A 21,662-nucleotide genomic window follows, 5' to 3' on the forward strand; every position below is an offset into this window, starting at 1 on the left:
AGGAAAAGTAATTCGCATAAATTTCAATCAACCGAGGGACCCGTTTACTTACCAAACTTACCAACGTGATAGAACCTATTAGGCCAAAGCATGCTATATCAAACGTCATATAAAACTTAGTGTTTTCATTCACAATCAAAGATAAACGATTTCAAGGTTAAGCTTACAATCATAGCTTAACATCATTCAAAACATTCATACAAACCTATTTATGTATAGGTTAATATCATTCACAGTCGATCAATCAATCAGTCAAGGTTTACAACACCGACGTTACAGGTGAATACGTTAACCTTTTCAATCAGTCAAAACATATTTATACTCGATAAGATGAACGGGTGTTTGTCTTAACGAGTCAATCAAATGTCTACATGAGATAATGAAATCTCTAAAACATTATAATACAAAGTAGAGAATAATATCAACTCAGACCGAATACGCATGTGTCTGGATCCAAACATAACTGTTAAAGCTCAATCAATCAATCAAAGGCAATGAAGCCGCGAGCTTAAACGGTCATGACAGTTCTCAGTTCTCAGTTTAGGGTCGTTTGGCTCGGGGAATCCCGTTGTGTGTGTAGAGCAGTGGTTATACCGGAAGTAGAAATGCTTCCGCTGAGATTGTCAAGAAAACTACATTTGTATTATATTGTCATTCAAAATATTTATTGAGTCATACGTGTTCACCAGCATATAGCTGACGTATTTTTCTAACCCATTGTAGGTAATTAAGCGTAAGTAGCATTAACAATGATTGGAGTCTTAATGAAGATAGAAGCGCGTACAAGATGGCTCCGTTTTTTATATAAAAATCCTTGTAAAAATATGAAAACATATCTTTTGTAAACCAATACTCGAGTATTTAATTCCCGAGTAAATTTTCAATGTAAATTAATATTATATTCAACCTAAAGTCTTCCGCTAAATTAACCCATAAACTCTGATATATTTACAAAACAGGTACCAACTCGTGGTCACACGCCTAGGCCCTAAGTCGGGGTGTGACATCGATAAAGTTCATAGCGTCATATACTCTCAAAATCTCATGTTTATCTTCATCCTCCATCGTTTCCTTTATAGTCTCACTATCCACATACCACCACTTTAACTTAAATAACACATTCCAAGCCAAAGACTCTAGTCGTATTTGATCGATATCGTTTGGCCGGTCTAAATATGTAACTATGCAGTAAACGAAAGCCGAGTTGCCTCCTCACACAATTTGTGGTAATTATAGTTTCTTCATAATTGTCGAACTAATATTCTAAAAATAAATAATCCTTGTTTAATTTTTAAAACAATGTGAGAAAAAGTAATATTCTCCGAGTTTCGCGTTTGTTAAACAATGCAAATCAAATTGAGCCGGTGGGCAGGTATTAAGAGTGGCTATGTGTATGATTAATATAATGTTAATTGAACTCTAAAAACTTAAGTCGGTCTATGCAGACAATTACCAATTCAATAATATGAGCTAATTAACAAAATCAATTATTTTATGTAAAAAAATACCTATTATATCTTAATTGTTTATTATAAATTCATTATTGTTCCATCATTATCAAAAGTAACAGTTATCTTTGCATTAAATATATTCACTAAAAGATTTCATTTTTTTATTCTATTCAGAATTAAAAAATAAAGAAAATAAAATATAAAGTTTTCCTATTTAAATGAATCAAACATAATCACTAATCAAGAAAAATCAATTTATTTTTTGTTTGAGCATACACAATATATCAAAGTCAACATACTTTTGCTTGGTGCTACTCATTATTGCTGTTGCAGATTTGTTAATTAGTTCTCTTGCTAATTTTTTTATTAAATCATAATGCATATCGAAACACCTATATTTACTTATCACGTAAGTGTTTGTTTTTGTTTGTCTTTCAGCTGAAGTCTCAATGGTCGAAGGCGGCAATGTTACATGGAAGATATCATTAGCAATGTTTTTCGCATCATTTGAGATACCAAATAATCCGGCACTCGCAAATCCAACACAATAAAGACCATGTTCCCCTTTCCAATGATTAGGGCTTTTATGTTTTGGCATTCCATTCTCGTTGAAGAGCCCTCCATCATCCTAGATCAAACCGAAAATGCTAAGATTAAAAAACAAAAGGTTAAGTAAACAAATTAAGTGTTATAACTTTAGTTACCTTAAGCCATTTTCGCACAGTGCTTTTAAAACCCGTAGCAAAGACAATGGCATCAAATTGTCTCTCTTGACCATTTGTGAATTTGATTTGATCACCTTTTATTTCTTCAATAGCCGTCATTACCTAGAGACGAAAAAAAATAACAGCATGATCGCTAGTTAATGTTTTAATGTTATTAGATATATATGAAAACATGATAGAGGGGTTTACCTCAATGTCTCCTGTTTTGATTTTTGAAATTGTCCCAACATCGATAATAGGTGATCGTCCGGTTTCATTTTTGATCATGAATGGTCCTTTGAATGGCCTTTGTATTCCATATACACCAAGATCTCCATACAACAACTTACTCAACATTAGGACCATCTTGTCCACGAAAGAGCAAGGAATATATTTTAGTATATACATTCCGAGTTGCACTAGCTCCTTGGTAAGCACATGTATCTGTCACAACAACAAAAAGAATAGCATACAATATTATATTTATCAAAAATATGCTTTTATTATATAAAACGGCGACAACTTTATATTTAAAAATCACGCGGGAGAGCGTTTAGCGCGCATACCGGGCTACGAACAACTATTGATGTTTGAGCACCCCAATTGCACAAGTCATATGCAATTTCCATACCCGAATTTCCAGCACCAACTACAAGCACATCTTTGTGTCCAAATCTTTTTCCATTATCATACTCGCTCGAATGGATGAACAATCCTTTGAAGCTATCTAAACCATTAACATTAGGAATAATACCTTCGCTATTTTCACCGGTTGCCGCCACAAGAAACTCACACACGTACTCCTCGACCAAACCCGAAATCCAATTTTTGGCGGTAACCACCCATTTTTGTGCAATCCTATTATACCATGCATTCTCAACGCTGCGTTGGTACAACGGAGCTACATTAAACTGATACACATAGTTTTGCAAGTATTGAACAAACATGTCTTTTGGTACAAATGTGGGTGCGGACAAAGGGAATGGCATATGAGGGAGTTCACAGAAGCTTTTAGCCAAGTGAAGCTTTATGCGATCATAAGCCTTTTTTTGCCATAAAGATGCATAGCAATCTTCCCTTTCAAGAACAATGTTTGGGATAGAAAGAAGATTGAGACATGCTGATGTTGCAATGCCGGCAGGTCCTGCTCCGACTATCACAACAACTGTTTTTTGTTTCATTTTCTTTCAAGCTCTTTCTAATGAATAATGTATGTTTATTAATGCAATATGTAATGCACAATGCACATACCCTTTTTATAGGAATTACAAAAAGGAGGCAAAAGAGACTATTTCCCACCTTTATTGGAACCGTTACTGAAAAACTTATTTTTTAAAAGTTTGAAATGTCATCCGCGCGTAAATTTCTGAGTTATTATTCATTGAAGTATTCCTGCTATTTTGTAAAAAAAAAAAACTTTTAGAACTTACGTTACAAACTTAATTTACTTGACTAGAATCTACTCGTTCATATTGGCTTAATGTGTGAACACATGAATATGGTAATTAATATCTTTACAAATAAGTAAAAGATGAGATTTCGTGTATTATCATATGCGGTTGTAGAGCACCGGAGTCGTCGTGTCAAGTTCAAACATGAGACAGAGTCGAAACAAATACATTTAAACACTCTAATTTACGATAGTCGTTAGTATCATATTCAAATATCATGCAAAAATCATGTATGCGATATGTAAAATGTATTCAATTGAATTAAACCTTCCGCACACGTGGTTAAACTAAGTTTAAAATTGAAAGCAAATAACAACCATAAAGTGAAGCGATTCAAACATGTTGGAATACATGTGAACGGTTTCGATAGTTAATTTGATAGAACACATGTGAACGACGATATGATGGTTAAACGAAGATTTTGATTAACGTGGTGAATAAAACGGATACAAACAAATCTTTTAAAATACACAAAGGTAGTTATGTAAAGCGTTTAACGGTAACATAGCTTTAACTATGGTTATAAACTGGTTAACAGTTATTAATACCTAGGATAATTGCGTATTAATACAACTAATGTCTTAGGGTTACATAATGCAAATAGCATAATTAAATTTAATTAAATAGGATAACTGTATCATTCCCTAAACTTTAGTTGCCTTGTTAAAAACAAATGGCCTCCCTTTTCCAAATCTTTGAGCACCCACCCTGTCATTGCCAATGTAAAGATCAAAGCTAGTGCTGGCTTTATCTTGTTTATAAGTTTCGTTCTAGCTTTTAGTTTCTTGTGGTCTAAGCGTGCTTTTGTCTTCATCATCCCCATCATCACTTAAGTGCCTAGCTCTAACCGCGTTCTCTGAGCGTTGAGGTTCCAAACTAAAACATCCAAATACTGAATGTATATATATCCTAAGCATAATCACATCTTCAACCAGTATTCCCAAGTTGGTTGCTATTACACCCCACATGTTAAATTCACTTATATGATATGTCTATAGCCACCTTCTTTTTTTTTCTTAACAAACTCATATAAATCAAATAAATCAATAACCTTGTCATTCTCAAAACATGATGGGAACAAATTTGATCAGCTCAAGTAACAGTGTGCAAACCGTTATGTCATAACAGAAAATTTAGGTTTGAGAATGGACCGATGTTAATGAATAGAGGTTGGATCCTACAATATGCTAAGAAAGTAACATATTCCATCAAATGATTCAATGTAAGTGAATCCTCCCTGCGTAAATCTCTTTGCATCTTCATCAATTTGCAAAGTACCCATCCAAATACTCCTCCTTTCTCTGTTCATATCATTCATCTTCAATTCTCTCCATACTTTGTGTACATCATCATCCGTCCGTATTGAACTCCTGCTTTCAAACATATTCGACAAGTAACACACCGATCCCTCAAGATGATATTAAATACGTGGAGTCGTAATTGATCCAGACCTAATATATTCTTGTCAAGATCAGGCGTGTAAAACACACTAGGAATCAGAAAAGATTTGTCAAATATGCTCATTTCTATTGGTAATCAATCATAGAAGCCACAAACAGACAAACTAATTGATGATTGTAAACAGAAATTATGAACAAGAGATTGTATATGGAATGGAAATTATTATTGTTTACACTGATGATTCGATTACAATTGTATAGCCAGCCATATATATACATATGAGGCGTCGCTTTGTAAATCGACACACCGATTCACATCGCTTTTATCTAAACGATGTTTACAAACGACAGCTATTGTACCCCTAACTGCCTAACGGGCCTAATTACAAAATTATATATATTCCCCTGTTAATAATTAATATTTATATAATAAGGGAAAAGATCCAATACAATAATGCCTTAACGTACAATACGTACGGGAATCCATTTTTTCACGAATCGATCCATGAAATCACATCCAAACATCTCGGAATCGTCAATACATATCCAATCACTCATTGGTTTACCCAAAAAAAAAACAGTTTTGAATGGTTAATCGATCAATTTTTCACTTTTTTTTTCACAAAGACCGTTTTTGTGCGTTTAAATTTTTGTGAGCGTTTTCTGAGCGTTTTAGGTTTTTATCTTTGTTTTTTGCCTTTGAGCATCTCGCATACCGTACGTTAAGGCATTAGCGTACTGCACCCTACATAATAATACACATATCATTATATCTTTAGTATCTGTATGTGATTAATACTTCATTGTCCCCCTTAATCACAAACAATCTTAGGTCTTCATCTTCTTTACATGGCCATCTTTTTTTTCTTGAAACCGGGTGGTGCAGACGAGGTTCCCGATTTGGTCTTCATTTATCATGTTCACTACAAGCCTTCAAGATATGTAGGTCCAGGCATTGTTCGCTGTTGCTTCTACATATCTTCATGTAACATTGCCATCATTAATAGATCATATAAATATATTTCTGTACCATCGCTCAGGTACGATGGAATGGGCTTCTCGAAATAGTATTTAAGGTACACTTTGTGGTACCATTCCACGAGTTCCTAGAACATATTTATGAACTCATTAACTTGTAAATGAGATTTATAAGCCTGCAAAGTGTTTAACAGATTCATACAGTCACTTATTAACGATATTGCTGGAAGAGTTGAGTAATCTTCTTCCATTCTTGAGTCTTGTTGGGCCTGCAAATCAATCGCGTCAAAGTAATTTGCCAAATACTCGCCCCTCTTCACTTTCAAACGCCTCTGACCCATTTGAATCTTCTCCATCAATATTCAGATTAATTGTGACATAAATCTCCTTTAAATATGACTTTAAATCCTTGTTTAGTTAATTGTTTTAGGATTAATATATTATTATTATTATTATCAACGCTAGGCACGTAATACACACTCTTCTAAGGTGTATTTATTCCATCAGAACAGATTTTCATGTCTTCTGTTACTTTTATAACATTATGACATATTTTTTCACATTATTATGGCAAAGTACCCAACCACCAGACTAACTAATGGTTGGGTATTGTTATTGAGAAATACATAACTTATTCTATATCTGGAATCTGGATTTGTAAAGCAAAAATGAGACTGATCAGTTGCTACGGAGCTAAACTGTTTAGCACTCATGTAATATTTCATTAATGACTTTGTATGCAATTTTATGTTATCGAAATGACTAAACTATATTGACATCTTTTTGTGATTCTTATAATGTCGCAGGTCAGTATTTTTACTTGTAAGATAAACGGCTTGTATTTTGGTCTTACACTAATTTTGTAATGTACGTGTTCATGACATTATGACATTAAACCACACGTCCACCAAACATGTATAAAACTAGTTGGATAAGTTTAAAAAAAAAACAAAACATTTTTAGTTTTTTGATAAATTGTACGTATTTATATACTTTTTTGTAAATGGTACTAAATATGTAGAAATTTCATATTTAGGCTATTTTGATCGTATTATAGTTACCATAGTAATACAATGTAAACATGGAGATAAATTTAATACAATCAAAATATATCCGATGATATAAATGCATAATTATAAAGGAAACAAGCATTTAAATAGTAAAATCATTAAACTGGTACGTAGTAATCGTAAACGACTACACGACAACATTCAAACCTACATTTTCTAGATAGGAGCTTAGTTCCCATGAACAATGTTGAAGATATCATCAGCAATGTTTTTCGCATCATTTGAGATACCAAATAATCCGGCACTCGCAAATCCAACACAATAAAGACCATGTTCCCCTTTCCAATGATTAGGGCTTTTATGTTTTGGCATTCCATTCTCGTTGAAGAGCCCTCCATCATCCTAGATCAAACCGAAAATGCTAAGATTAAAAAACAAAAGGTTAAGTAAACAAATTAAGTGTTATAACTTTAGTTACCTTAAGCCATTTTCGCACAGTGCTTTTAAAACCCGTAGCAAAGACAATGGCATCAAATTGTCTCTCTTGACCATTTGTGAATTTGATTTGATCACCTTTTATTTCTTCAATAGCCGTCATTACCTAGAGACGAAAAAAAATAACAGCATGATCGCTAGTTAATGTTTTAATGTTATTAGATATATATGAAAACATGATAGAGGGGTTTACCTCAATGTCTCCTGTTTTGATTTTTGAAATTGTCCCAACATCGATAATAGGTGATCGTCCGGTTTCATTTTTGATCATGAATGGTCCTTTGAATGGCCTTTGTATTCCATATACACCAAGATCTCCATACAACAACTTACTCAACATTAGGACCATCTTGTCCACGAAAGAGCAAGGAATATATTTTAGTATATACATTCCGAGTTGCACTAGCTCCTTGGTAAGCACATGTATCTGTCACAACAACAAAAAGAATAGCATACAATATTATATTTATCAAAAATATGCTTTTATTATATAAAACGGCGACAACTTTATATTTAAAAATCACGCGGGAGAGCGTTTAGCGCGCATACCGGGCTACGAACAACTATTGATGTTTGAGCACCCCAATTGCACAAGTCATATGCAATTTCCATACCCGAATTTCCAGCACCAACTACAAGCACATCTTTGTGTCCAAATCTTTTTCCATTATCATACTCGCTCGAATGGATGAACAATCCTTTGAAGCTATCTAAACCATTAACATTAGGAATAATACCTTCGCTATTTTCACCGGTTGCCGCCACAAGAAACTCACACACGTACTCCTTGACCAAACCCGAAATCCAATTTTTGGCGGTAACCACCCATTTTTGTGCAATCCTATTATACCATGCATTCTCAACGCTGCGTTGGTACAACGGAGCTACATTAAACAGATACACATAGTTTTGCAAGTATTGAACAAACATGTCTTTTGGTACAAATGTGGGTGCGGACAAAGGGAATGGCATATGAGGGAGTTCACAGAAGCTTTTAGCCAAGTGAAGCTTTAAGCGATCATAAGCCTTTTTTTGCCATAAAGATGCATAGCAATCTTCCCTTTCAAGAACAATGTTTGGGATAGAAAGAAGATTGAGACATGCTGATGTTGCAATGCCGGCAGGTCCTGCTCCGACTATCACAACAACTGTTTCTTGTTTCATTTTCTTTCAAGCTCTTTCTAATGAATAATGTATGTTTATTGATGCAATATGTAATGCACAATGCACATACCCTTTTTATAGGAATTACAAAAAGGAGGCAAAAGAGACTATTTCCCACCTTTATTGGAACCGTTACTGAAAAACTTATTTTTTAAAAGTTTGAAATGTCATCCGCGCTAAAATTTCTGAGTTATTATTCATTGAAGTATTCCTGCTATTTTGTAAAAAAAAAAACTTTTAGAACTTACGTTACAAACTTAATTTACTTGACTAGAATCTACTCGTTCATATTGGCTTAATGTGTGAACACATGAATATGGTAATTAATATCTTTACAAATAAGTAAAAGATGAGATTTCGTGTATTATCATATGCGGTTGTAGAGCACCGGAGTCGTCGTGTAAAGTTCAAACATGAGACAGAGTCGAAACAAATACATTTAAAAACTCTAATTTACGATAGTCGTTAGTATCATATTCAAATATCATGCAAAAATCATGTATGCGATATGTAAAATGTATTCAATTGAATTAAACCTTCCGCACACGTGGTTAAACTAAGTTTAAAATTGAAAGCAAATAACAACCATAAAGTGAAGCGATTCAAACATGTTGGAATACATGTGAACGGTTTCGATAGTTAATTTGATAGAACACATGTGAACGACGATATGATGGTTAAACGAAGATTTTGATTAACGTGGTGAATAAAACGGATACAAACAAATCTTTTAAAATACACAAAGGTAGTTATGTAAAGCGTTTAACGGTAACATAGCTTTAACTATGGTTATAAACTGGTTAACAGTTATTAATACCTAGGATAATTGCGTATTAATACAACTAATGTCTTAGGGTTACATAATGCAAATAGCATAATTAAATTTAATTAAATAGGATAACTGTATCATTCCCTAAACTTTAGTTGCCTTGTTAAAAACAAATGGCCTCCCTTTTCCAAATCTTTGAGCACCCACCCTGTCATTGCCAATGTAAAGATCAAAGCTAGTGCTGGCTTTATCTTGTTTATAAGTTTCGTTCTAGCTTTTAGTTTCTTGTGGTCTAAGCGTGCTTTTGTCTTCATCATCCCCATCATCACTTAAGTGCCTAGCTCTAACCGCGTTCTCTGAGCGTTGAGGTTCCAAACTAAAACATCCAAATACTGAATGTATATATATCCTAAGCATAATCACATCTTCAACCAGTATTCCCAAGTTGGTTGCTATTACACCCCACATGTTAAATTCACTTATATGATATGTCTATAGCCACCTTCTTTTTTTTTCTTAACAAACTCATATAAATCAAATAAATCAATAACCTTGTCATTCTCAAAACATGATGGGAACAAATTTGATCAGCTCAAGTAACAGTGTGCAAACCGTTATGTCATAACAGAAAATTTAGGTTTGAGAATGGACCGATGTTAATGAATAGAGGTTGGATCCTACAATATGCTAAGAAAGTAACATATTCCATCAAATGATTCAATGTAAGTGAATCCTCCCTGCGTAAATCTCTTTGCATCTTCATCAATTTGCAAAGTACCCATCCAAATACTCCTCCTTTCTCTGTTCATATCATTCATCTTCAATTCTCTCCATACTTTGTGTACATCATCATCCGTCCGTATTGAACTCCTGCTTTCAAACATATTCGACAAGTAACACACCGATCCCTCAAGATGATATTAAATACGTGGAGTCGTAATTGATCCAGACCTAATATATTCTTGTCAAGATCAGGCGTGTAAAACACACTAGGAATCAGAAAAGATTTGTCAAATATGCTCATTTCTATTGGTAATCAATCATAGAAGCCACAAACAGACAAACTAATTGATGATTGTAAACAGAAATTATGAACAAGAGATTGTATATGGAATGGAAATTATTATTGTTTACACTGATGATTCGATTACAATTGTATAGCCAGCCATATATATACATATGAGGCGTCGCTTTGTAAATCGACACACCGATTCACATCGCTTTTATCTAAACGATGTTTACAAACGACAGCTATTGTACCCCTAACTGCCTAACGGGCCTAATTACAAAATTATATATATTCCCCTGTTAATAATTAATATTTATATAATAAGGGAAAAGATCCAATACAATAATGCCTTAACGTACAATACGTACGGGAATCCATTTTTTCACGAATCGATCCATGAAATCACATCCAAACATCTCGGAATCGTCAATACATATCCAATCAATCATTGGTTTACCCGAAAAAAACAGTTTTGAATGGTTAATCGATCAATTTTTCACTTTTTTTTCACAAAGACCGTTTTTGTGCGTTTAAATTTTTGTGAGCGTTTTAGGTTTTTTCCTTTGTTTTTTGCCTTTGAGCATCTCGCATACCGTACGTTAAGGCATTAGCGTACTGCACCCTACATAATAATACACATATCATTATATCTTTAGTATCTGTATGTGATTAATACTTCATTGTCCCCCTTAATCACAAACAATCTTAGGTCTTCATCTTCTTTACATGGCCATCTTTTTTTTCTTGAAACCGGGTGGTGCAGACGAGGTTCCCGATTTGGTCTTCATTTATCATGTTCACTACAAGCCTTCAAGATATGTAGGTCCAGGCATTGTTCGCTGTTGCTTCTACATATCTTCCATGTCACACCCTCAAAATCCACTAACGGAGTTTTACCGTCAGAGGGTGTGAACTGGCAGGATCGGAATCATTAGTTATAACCAAACCAAAGAAAAACGTTTAAATGAAAGTAAGTGCGGAAGCGTAAAACCTTAATTCAAAAGCTGCGTCACGCAGGACGACTTAAAACCAAATGTAACTGTTAAAATTAAGTTTGCAGAATAAAAGTGTTTTCATTAATGCATGCTCCTAAACCGCGCGCCCGCCTCGGCTACCTGAGAATAACATACTAAAAGTGTCAACACAAGGTTGGTGAGTTCACAAGTTAAATAAGATAAATCGTTTAGCGTTTTGCGTAACCTCGTTACGGCGTTTCAGTATTGCGTAACCCCGTTACGACGTTTAAGTGTTGCGTAACCCCGTTACGACGTTTAAGTGTTGCGTAACCCCGTTACGACGTTTGAGTGTGTAACCACGTTACAGCGTTTAAGTGTGTAACCACGTTACAGCGTTTAAGTGTGTAACCACGTTACAGCGTTTAAGTGTGTAACCACGTTACAGCGTTTAAGTGTTTTGCATTACCAGATAGTGTTATGTCAAATTATATATCGATAGGTAGCTAATCTATACAACAAGTATCGCTAAGTGGTTCGCGACCGAAGCTGACTGTTTATCAAGTGCCCGTCACCAGGTCCTCTAGACCATGGTAAGTGTTAGCCAAAATTTACACCCACTCAACCTCCGATTGAGCTTAGCGTCGGGTGGGGTTTGTCAAACCCAGTAGTACTACCCAAAAGTGACTCGCTATTCCAAATATTAACCGGTCCGATGTGTGGGACTTCAAATGTTACGTATGCCGCTTAGCCTTTACAAGTGATATATAATTTATAACAAAATCTTTCATATGCGTTTATCTCAGAAAATATGTTTATCGGAGTATGTTATCTCCCCCAAGTGAAAAACGTTTGAAAACAGTTTAAGAGTGGGGTAAGTGAACTCACTGTTTGCGAAGAATATCCGATCTAGATCACCGAGTGATGCGCGTCGTAGAAAACTCTCTAGCGTTCTAAAATAACAAAGAGATTTTCTAAGTATCGGAATGTTTAACGAGTCTCTAGACTCGGCACATAATACCTATGCACGTAACATGTTTCGTGTTTCGTTTGTGAATCGTGTGTGACTTAAACAAGTAAAATTGTGATACGATACATGAGTGAGCAATTACTTTCGTGTCACGTATTAATAACATACTTATTAGCAATTATTCCCGTAGGGGCATTTTGGTCAACAAACAAAGACTAACTAACCATTATTCCCCATAAGGGCAATTTGGTCAATTCATGGCAATCAACTAGCAACTATTCCCCGCAAGGGTATTTTGGTCAAAATACAACAATTATATAAAAACTATCATATTTCATGCATTCCTATACAACTCAGCAGCTAGTTTCGTTATGACAGAATTTCTACTTGAAAGGTTGCACTAGTTTACCGATTATAACGTCTCAATTAATTTACCAAAAATTACCACAGGAGCATACATATCTTAGGTTTCCAGAACATCTTTTATCTTATTTTTATTCCATATAGATTGTTCATAATGATCAAAACATTACAGCTAACTTATATCAGTCAGATTCATGCACATCAGAATGTTATTTACCATTCCCGTTAAACGAAAAATCCAATAAATGCAAGACCACTTGGGTTTGGTTCCTAACTCAGTGAGTCAACTTCCAGAAGTGGAACCAACCCAATTGGTCTCGTGGTTCATGAGATATAACATTTACAACATAACCTAACAGCAGGTCTAACAGCTCAGCTTTGCATCACGTTTTTGTAAAATCATAAAAGTATACTTCCACTTATCCAAAAATTACGAATTTATACTTCATAGAAACTAGACTCAACCTAGTTTACTGCAGTACCCACAATCTCAATCAATTTTCACGTTTACACTTCGTTACAGTCAGTTAAACATCGTATATACATTCTGTCCAGAATCTGTTCACATCAAAACTCAACATAATCACAACCTATGAACTATCATGCATCCATATAACCCTCTAGACACTATAACTACTATCCATGCATATCAATCACACCATACATACAAGATTAGGGTTTGTGTTTTAATTCAAATCAAGAACAACAATCAATCATGTATCAATATCAATCTAGTTATTAATCTATTATCCAACTAACAAGAATCCTAACAATCATATTCATGCAATAATCGGCCGATTTAGGGTTTTCACATAACCCATCAAACATCAAATTAAACAATCAAAGAGGTAAGAGATGATCAAGTATACCTTCCTAGCACCTAGTTCTTGGATTAATCTCTTGATTTGATGTGTATGTGTGTGTGGTGGTGGACGGCAGCCGTGGATCAAGAGAGGGAGAGAGAGCCGATCGGGATTTAGGTTTAGGATAATAATAATAAGTTAGGGTTTAGTTTAGGATATATTTATAAGCAAACAAGTTACACTCTAGTCCTTCTACTTTCAAGTGTTGTTTTTCTAGAACATTCTATCCTAACTTGCACATAATCATGACAATAATATAACACATAATCATGACAATGATATAACACATAATCCTAACACATAGTTATCACATCATTAGTGTTTTAGTGTGCTTCGTTTATTCCTCGATCGTTTGCGTTTCGGTGCAAATCCCGAAAGACTACTACACATGTAGTAAGTGTTAAGCGTCATTTAAACCCTAGTTTAAATGTAATGAAGTATGCGTTATAGATTCAACGATCTTAAAGTTTGAATTAACGGAGTTGAGTTAACGAGGTTAACCTGGAATTGGCGATTGTCATCTTTCAAAGCTTCCAGTTGGATCCGTCCGATCTGGTTTCAAGTTGCTTGCTCATGCCCCGCATGAGTTCCGATGGAAGATTATCATCTTTCAAAGCTTCCAGTTGCGCATCGCGAATCTGATCGGGTAAGCTGGCATGAATCGTGAGTTGCAATGCTCTCACCCGTCTGGGTTTATCCGTTTGCTGAGGGCGTCAGCCACCACATTGGCCTTGCCAGGGTGGTACTTGATGGCACAATCATAATCTTTAAGCAGCTCGACCCAACGACGCTGTCGCATGTTCAGCTCCTTTTGATCGTAGATATGTTGGAGACTCTTGTGGTCGGTGTAAATGGTAAACTTGGTACCGTACAAGTAATGCCTCCATATCTTTAGAGCAAACACTACAGCTCCGAGTTCCAAATCGTGGGTCGTGTAGTTCTTCTCGTGAACCCGTAGTTGTCTAGAGGCGTAGGCTATAACCTTCTCGAGTTGCATCAGCACACAACCGAGACCTTGTATAGATGCGTCACAGTGTACCTCAAAGTTTTCCGTTCCCTCGGGGAGAGCTAAAATAGGGGCGCTACAAAGCTTGGTTTTCAACAGTTGAAAAGCGGTTTCTTGCGCGTCACCCCAGTTGTACTTAGTGCCCTTGTGAGTCAAAGCGGTGAGGGGTTGAGCAATCTTTGAAAATCCCTCGATGAAACGCCGATAGTAGCCGGCCAATCCTAGGAATTGTCGCACCTCAGTCAGAGTCTTAGGTGCTTCCCAGTTTTTGATGGCCTCTACCTTACCGGGATCGACATGGATACCATTCTCGTTGATCACATGTCCTAAGAAGTGAACCTCGCGAAGCCAAAATTCACATTTCGAGAGTTTAGCATACAGTTGTTCCTTCTTCAGTAGTTCCAGAATTATCCTTAAATGCTCTTCGTGGTCAGTCTCGTTCTTGGAGTAGACGAGAATATCATCAATGAAAACAATCACAAACTTGTCGAGGTACGCCTTGCATACTCGATTCATGAGATCCATAAATACGGCTGGTGCGTTGGTTAGGCCAAAAGGCATAACCGAAAACTCGTAGTGACCATACCGTGTTCTGAAAGCCGTTTTTGAAATATCTTCTTCGCGCACTCTCAGCTGGTGATAACCGGATCGTAGATCGATCTTCGAGTAGTAACTCGATCCCTGAAGCTGGTCAAACAAATCATCAATTCGGGGTAAAGGATAACGGTTCTTGACCGTCACTTTGTTCAACTCCCGGTAGTCGATGCACATTCGGAAAGTCCCGTCTTTCTTTCGGACAAACAAGACAGGGGCTCCCCATGGCGATGAGCTAGGTCGGATAAAACCTTTATCTAACAAATCTTGCAACTGGGTGGACAACTCCTGAAGTTCCGCCGGTGCGAGTCGATACGGGGCTCGTGCTATGGGTGCTGCACCGGGTGTCAACTCGATTTGGAATTCGACTTGACGAATGGGAGGGAGTCCGGGCAAATCCTCCGGGAAAACTTCCGGAAAGTCTCGGACAACCGGTATGTCTTCAATTCGTTTCTCCTCCGCGGGTTTCTCAACAATCTGCGCCAAAATTGCCGGATGACCCTTTCGTAGATACTTCTGTGCCTTCAAAAGGGTAATGACGCTGGTGGTCATGCCGCTTCTCTCGCCTCGGACCGAAATGATCTCGCCGGAAGGGGTGGTAATATAGACTATCTTATCATGGCATATAATCTCCGCTCGATTCTCGGATAACCAGTCCATGCCGACAACGACATCGAAACTACTAAGCGTAAAAGGATTAAGGTCGATGTCAAAGACATGACCTGACAGTTTTAACTTACATCCCGCAAGTACATGAGTCGTTACTACAGTTTTACCGTTAGCTAATTCAACAGGAAACTTAGCGTCTAACGGGGTTGGAGTAAGGTTTAAAAGTTGGCTAAAGGCCTTTGACACAAAACTCCTATCAGCTCCAGTGTCAAACAAAACAGAAGCAAAACAATCGTTTACAGGGAACTTACCAGACACCACATGCGGATCTCTGCGGGCTTGACCCGATCCAATCACAAACGCTCTTCCTTTGCCATTTCCTCCACCGTTACTGCCACTTCCATTGCCCCCATTGTTGTCATTATGTTTCAGCTTGGGGCAATCCTTCCGGAAATGACCTTCCTGTCCACATTCAAAACATCCCTTAGTCGTCATCGGTGGCTTAGGAGCACCCTTCGCCGCTAGGTCTCCTCTACATTCCTTCGCTTGGTGACCTATCTTTCCGCATCTTTGACACTTGACACGGTCACACTGACCAACATGATGAAAGTTGCACCTGTTGCACTTTGGATATTTCCCAACATATCCGCTCGAAACCTGCCCGCTACCGTTGTTGTTGTTGTTGTGATTCTGAGTGTTGAAACTCCGAGTAAATTCGGGTTTACGGTAGTGGTGTTGCGGTGGGAGGTTTGAGGATGAAGATCTGGTGTTGTCTAACTTTCTCTTCCCGCTGTTCGGGTTGCTGTTGTTGTTACTGTTGCTGACGTGGTCATTACTCGGGTTGTCACGGGCTTTAACAGTCGAACCCCTAGGTGGTAACGCACCTTGGGTCACAGCCTGATCCGTCAGTTTGTGAGCTAAACGGATCGCTTGTTGGATCGTGGCTGGTCTGGTAGACGTCACCATGCCCTGAATCTGTGGTGCTAACCCATCAATGTACATCTCTATTCTCTTGCTCGGCGGATCCAACAACCGTGGACACATCACTGCCAACTCGTGCGAACGAGTAGTGTAGGCTTCAATCTCTGAACCCACCATTTTCAACGACCAAAACTCCGACTCTAACTTCGAAATTTCTTCCCTCGGACAGTACTCCTCTCGCATCATGTTCTTGAACTCCTCCCAGTTCATCGCGTTAGCCAGTTCCAATCCAAGAATTTGCACATCTGCACATCGTCTGGGGACACCTCTGAGTGTGCCTCCTCCTCAGCTGGTTCCTCCTCCGGTTCTTCTTCAGGATCTTCTTCAGGTTCTACATCAGGCTCTGCCTCGGGCTCTGCCTCAGGTTCTGCTACGTTCTGGGCAAGTTGCATTTGTAGGATATCGCAACGTTCTAAGGCTATTTCGGTTCGGGTCCTTGCTTCTTGGAGTTGCTCTTGCAAGTCTATCATCTCGGCTTGCATCTTCATCATAACCTTGGTTTGTTGCTCACTAGTCTCTTGCATTTCTTTCATTGCCGCTGCCATACGGGCAATCTCCTCCTGAGTCTCGGTTCCATCTTTAAACAGTCTGGCAACATTTTCTCTAGTGTAGCGCATGTAACCCACATCACGCTCCAAACAAGAAACGACAGCTGCGAGAACTCGCTCTACAGGTTCGGTTATAGGTGGTAGAGTGTTAGGGTAAGCAGGGTGGTTCGGGTGAGGCAATGGGGGAACTTGTTCACGGTAGACCATACGTCTGATCATGTTGGGGTACCAATCCCAGCTAACGTCGTTTTCATAAAGGCCTCCGGATAGGCGGTACCTCTTCGGTGCAGGAGCTTCGAGTTCCGGGACTACACGGGGTGGCGAGGCAGTAGGTAACTGCGGTTCCTTCCCGTGAGCATGCGTCATCGAATCGGATGATGATGAGGGTGGCGTCGACATTTCTACAGGTAAGCCGTGTATATGCGCGCGTATGAGTGAAGGAGGTAAAGAAATAAGATTTCAAGACTACACAAACCTATGCAGTGCGTATCATTATAACTAATGGGTCGTCGCGGTTATAGTCTAGTATGCATGCAGCTTCTAGTTCGCTATAACCAACGGCTCTGATACCAATCTGTCACACCCTCAAAATCCACTAACGGAGTTTTACCGTCAGAGGGTGTGAACTGGCAGGATCGGAATCATTAGTTATAACCAAACCAAAGAAAAACGTTTAAATGAAAGTAAGTGCGGAAGCGTAAAACCTTAATTCAAAAGCTGCGTCACGCAGGACGACTTAAAACCAAATGTAACTGTTAAAATTAAGTTTGCAGAATAAAAGTGTTTTCATTAATGCATGCTCCTAAACCGCGCGCCCGCCTCGGCTACCTGAGAATAACATACTAAAAGTGTCAACACAAGGTTGGTGAGTTCACAAGTTAAATAAGATAAATCGTTTAGCGTTTTGCGTAACCCCGTTACGACGTTTAAGTGTTGCGTAACCCCGTTACGACGTTTAAGTGTTGCGTAACCCCGTTACGACGTTTGAGTGTGTAACCACGTTACAGCGTTTAAGTGTGTAACCACGTTACAGCGTTTAAGTGTGTAACCACGTTACAGCGTTTAAGTGTGTAACCACGTTACAGCGTTTAAGTGTTTTGCATTACCAGATAGTGTTATGTCAAATTATATATCGATAGGTAGCTAATCTATACAACAAGTATCGCTAAGTGGTTCGCGACCGAAGCTGACTGTTTATCAAGTGCCCGTCACCAGGTCCTCTAGACCATGGTAAGTGTTAGCCAAAATTTACACCCACTCAACCTCCGGTTGAGCTTAGCGTCGGGTGGGGTTTGTCAAACCCAGTAGTACTACCCAAAAGTGACTAGCTATTCCAAATATTAACCGGTCCGATGTGTGGGACTTCAAATGTTACGTATGCCGCTTAGCCTTTACAAGTGATATATAATTTATAACAAAATCTTTCATATGCGTTTATCTCAGAAAATATGTTTATCGGAGTATGTTATCTCCCCCAAGTGAAAAACGTTTGAAAACAGTTTAAGAGTGGGGTAAGTGAACTCACTGTTTGCGAAGAATATCCGATCTAGATCACCGAGTGATGCGCGTCGTAGAAAACTCTCTAGCGTTCTAAAATAACAAAGAGATTTTCTAAGTATCGGAATGTTTAACGAGTCTCTAGACTCGGCACATAATACCTATGCACGTAACATGTTTCGTGTTTCGTTTGTGAATCGTGTGTGACTTAAACAAGTAAAATTGTGATACGATACATGAGTGAGCAATTACTTTCGTGTCACGTATTAATAACATACTTATTAGCAATTATTCCCGTAGGGGCATTTTGGTCAACAAACAAAGACTAACTAACCATTATTCCCCATAAGGGCAATTTGGTCAATTCATGGCAATCAACTAGCAACTATTCCCCGCAAGGGTATTTTGGTCAAAATACAACAATTATATAAAAACTATCATATTTCATGCATTCCTATACAACTCAGCAGCTAGTTTCGTTATGACAGAATTTCTACTTGAAAGGTTGCACTAGTTTACCGATTATAACGTCTCAATTAATTTACCAAAAATTACCACAGGAGCATACATATCTTAGGTTTCCAGAACATCTTTTATCTTATTTTTATTCCATATAGATTGTTCATAATGATCAAAACATTACAGCTAACTTATATCAGTCAGATTCATGCACATCAGAATGTTATTTACCATTCCCGTTAAACGAAAAATCCAATAAATGCAAGACCACTTGGGTTTGGTTCCTAACTCAGTGAGTCAACTTCCAGAAGTGGAACCAACCCAATTGGTCTCGTGGTTCATGAGATATAACATTTACAACATAACCTAACAGCAGGTCTAACAGCTCAGCTTTGCATCACGTTTTTGTAAAATCATAAAAGTATACTTCCACTTATCCAAAAATTACGAATTTATACTTCATAGAAACTAGACTCAACCTAGTTTACTGCAGTACCCACAATCTCAATCAATTTTCACGTTTACACTTCGTTACAGTCAGTTAAACATCGTATATACATTCTGTCCAGAATCTGTTCACATCAAAACTCAACATAATCACAACCTATGAACTATCATGCATCCATATAACCCTCTAGACACTATAACTACTATCCATGCATATCAATCACACCATACATACAAGATTAGGGTTTGTGTTTTAATTCAAATCAAGAACAACAATCAATCATGTATCAATATCAATCTAGTTATTAATCTATTATCCAACTAACAAGAATCCTAACAATCATATTCATGCAATAATCGGCCGATTTAGGGTTTTCACATAACCCATCAAACATCAAATTAAACAATCAAAGAGGTAAGAGATGATCAAGTATACCTTCCTAGCACCTAGTTCTTGGATTAATCTCTTGATTTGATGTGTATGTGTGTGTGGTGGTGGACGGCAGCCGTGGATCAAGAGAGGGAGAGAGAGCCGATCGGGATTTAGGTTTAGGATAATAATAATAAGTTAGGGTTTAGTTTAGGATATATTTATAAGCAAACAAGTTACACTCTAGTCCTTCTACTTTCAAGTGTTGTTTTTCTAGAACATTCTATCCTAACTTGCACATAATCATGACAATAATATAACACATAATCATGACAATGATATAACACATAATCCTAACACATAGTTATCACATCATTAGTGTTTTAGTGTGCTTCGTTTATTCCTCGATCGTTTGCGTTTCGGTGCAAATCCCGAAAGACTACTACACATGTAGTAAGTGTTAAGCGTCATTTAAACCCTAGTTTAAATGTAATGAAGTATGCGTTATAGATTCAACGATCTTAAAGTTTGAATTAACGGAGTTGAGTTAACGAGGTTAACCTGGAATTGGCGATTGTCACATTCCATGTAACATTGCCATCATTAATAGATCATATAAATATATTTCTGTACCATCGCTCAGGTACGATGGAATGGGCTTCTCGAAATAGTATTTAAGGTACACTTTGTGGTACCATTCCACGAGTTCCTAGAACATATTTATGAACTCATTAACTTGTAAATGAGATTTATAAGCCTGCAAAGTGTTTAACAGATTCATACAGTCACTTATTAACGATATTGCTGGAAGAGTTGAGTAATCTTCTTCCATTCTTGAGTCTTGTTGGGCCTGCAAATCAATCGCGTCAAAGTAATTTGCCAAATACTCGCCCCTCTTCACTTTCAAACGCCTCTGACCCATTTGAATCTTCCCCATCAATATTCAGATTAATTGTGACATAAATCTCCTTTAAATATGACTTTAAATCCTTGTTTAGTTAATTGTTTTAGGATTAATATATTATTATTATTATTATCAACGCTAGGCACGTAATACACACTCTTCTAAGGTGTATTTATACCATCAGAACAGATTTTCATGTCTTCTGTTACTTTTATAACATTATGACATATTTTTTCACATTATTATGGCAAAGTACCCAACGACCAGACTAACTAATGGTTGGGTATTGTTATTGAGAAATACATAACTTATTCTATATCTGGAATCTGGATTTGTAAAGCAAAAATGAGACTGATCAGTTGCTACGGAGCTAAACTGTTTAGCACTCATGTAATATTTCGTTAATGACTTTGTATGCAATTTTATGTTATCGAAATGACTAAACTATATTGACATCTTTTTGTGATTCTTATAATGTCGCAGGTCAGTATTTTTACTTGTAAGATAAACGGCTTGTATTTTGGTCTTACACTAATTTTGTAATGTACGTGTTCATGACATTATGACATTAAACCACACGTCCACCAAACATGTATAAAACTAGTTGGATAAGTTTAAAAAAAAAACAAAACATTTTTAGTTTTTTGATAAATTGTACGTATTTATA

The 21,662-nt window shown here is 37.2% G+C and overlaps 2 protein-coding genes across 2 annotated transcripts; both read right to left on the bottom strand.

The window, feature by feature from the left end:
* Nucleotides 1-1,793: 1,793 nt before the first annotated feature.
* On the bottom strand, nt 1,794-3,336 carry LOC143608800 (putative indole-3-pyruvate monooxygenase YUCCA11). Its single transcript, XM_077083739.1, has 5 exons — nt 2,722-3,336; nt 2,366-2,599; nt 2,156-2,278; nt 1,924-2,079; nt 1,794-1,805 (listed from the first exon to the last, which is right to left on the bottom strand). Exons 1-5 carry the CDS (start codon nt 3,334-3,336, stop codon nt 1,794-1,796), a joined length of 1,140 nt encoding a protein of 379 aa, XP_076939854.1.
* Nucleotides 3,337-7,222: 3,886 nt separating this feature from the next.
* Nucleotides 7,223-8,653, bottom strand: LOC143608801 (putative indole-3-pyruvate monooxygenase YUCCA10). The gene is made up of 4 exons (XM_077083740.1): nt 8,039-8,653; nt 7,683-7,916; nt 7,473-7,595; nt 7,223-7,396 (listed from the first exon to the last, which is right to left on the bottom strand). Exons 1-4 carry the CDS (start codon nt 8,651-8,653, stop codon nt 7,223-7,225), a joined length of 1,146 nt encoding a protein of 381 aa, XP_076939855.1.
* Nucleotides 8,654-21,662: the final 13,009 nt, after the last annotated feature.

Source organism: Bidens hawaiensis, unplaced genomic scaffold (assembly GCF_021521415.1).
Source record: "Bidens hawaiensis isolate Kalapana, Puna unplaced genomic scaffold, B.hawaiensis_p1.1 tig00419431_1, whole genome shotgun sequence".
Lineage (NCBI taxonomy): Eukaryota > Viridiplantae > Streptophyta > Magnoliopsida > Asterales > Asteraceae > Bidens > Bidens hawaiensis.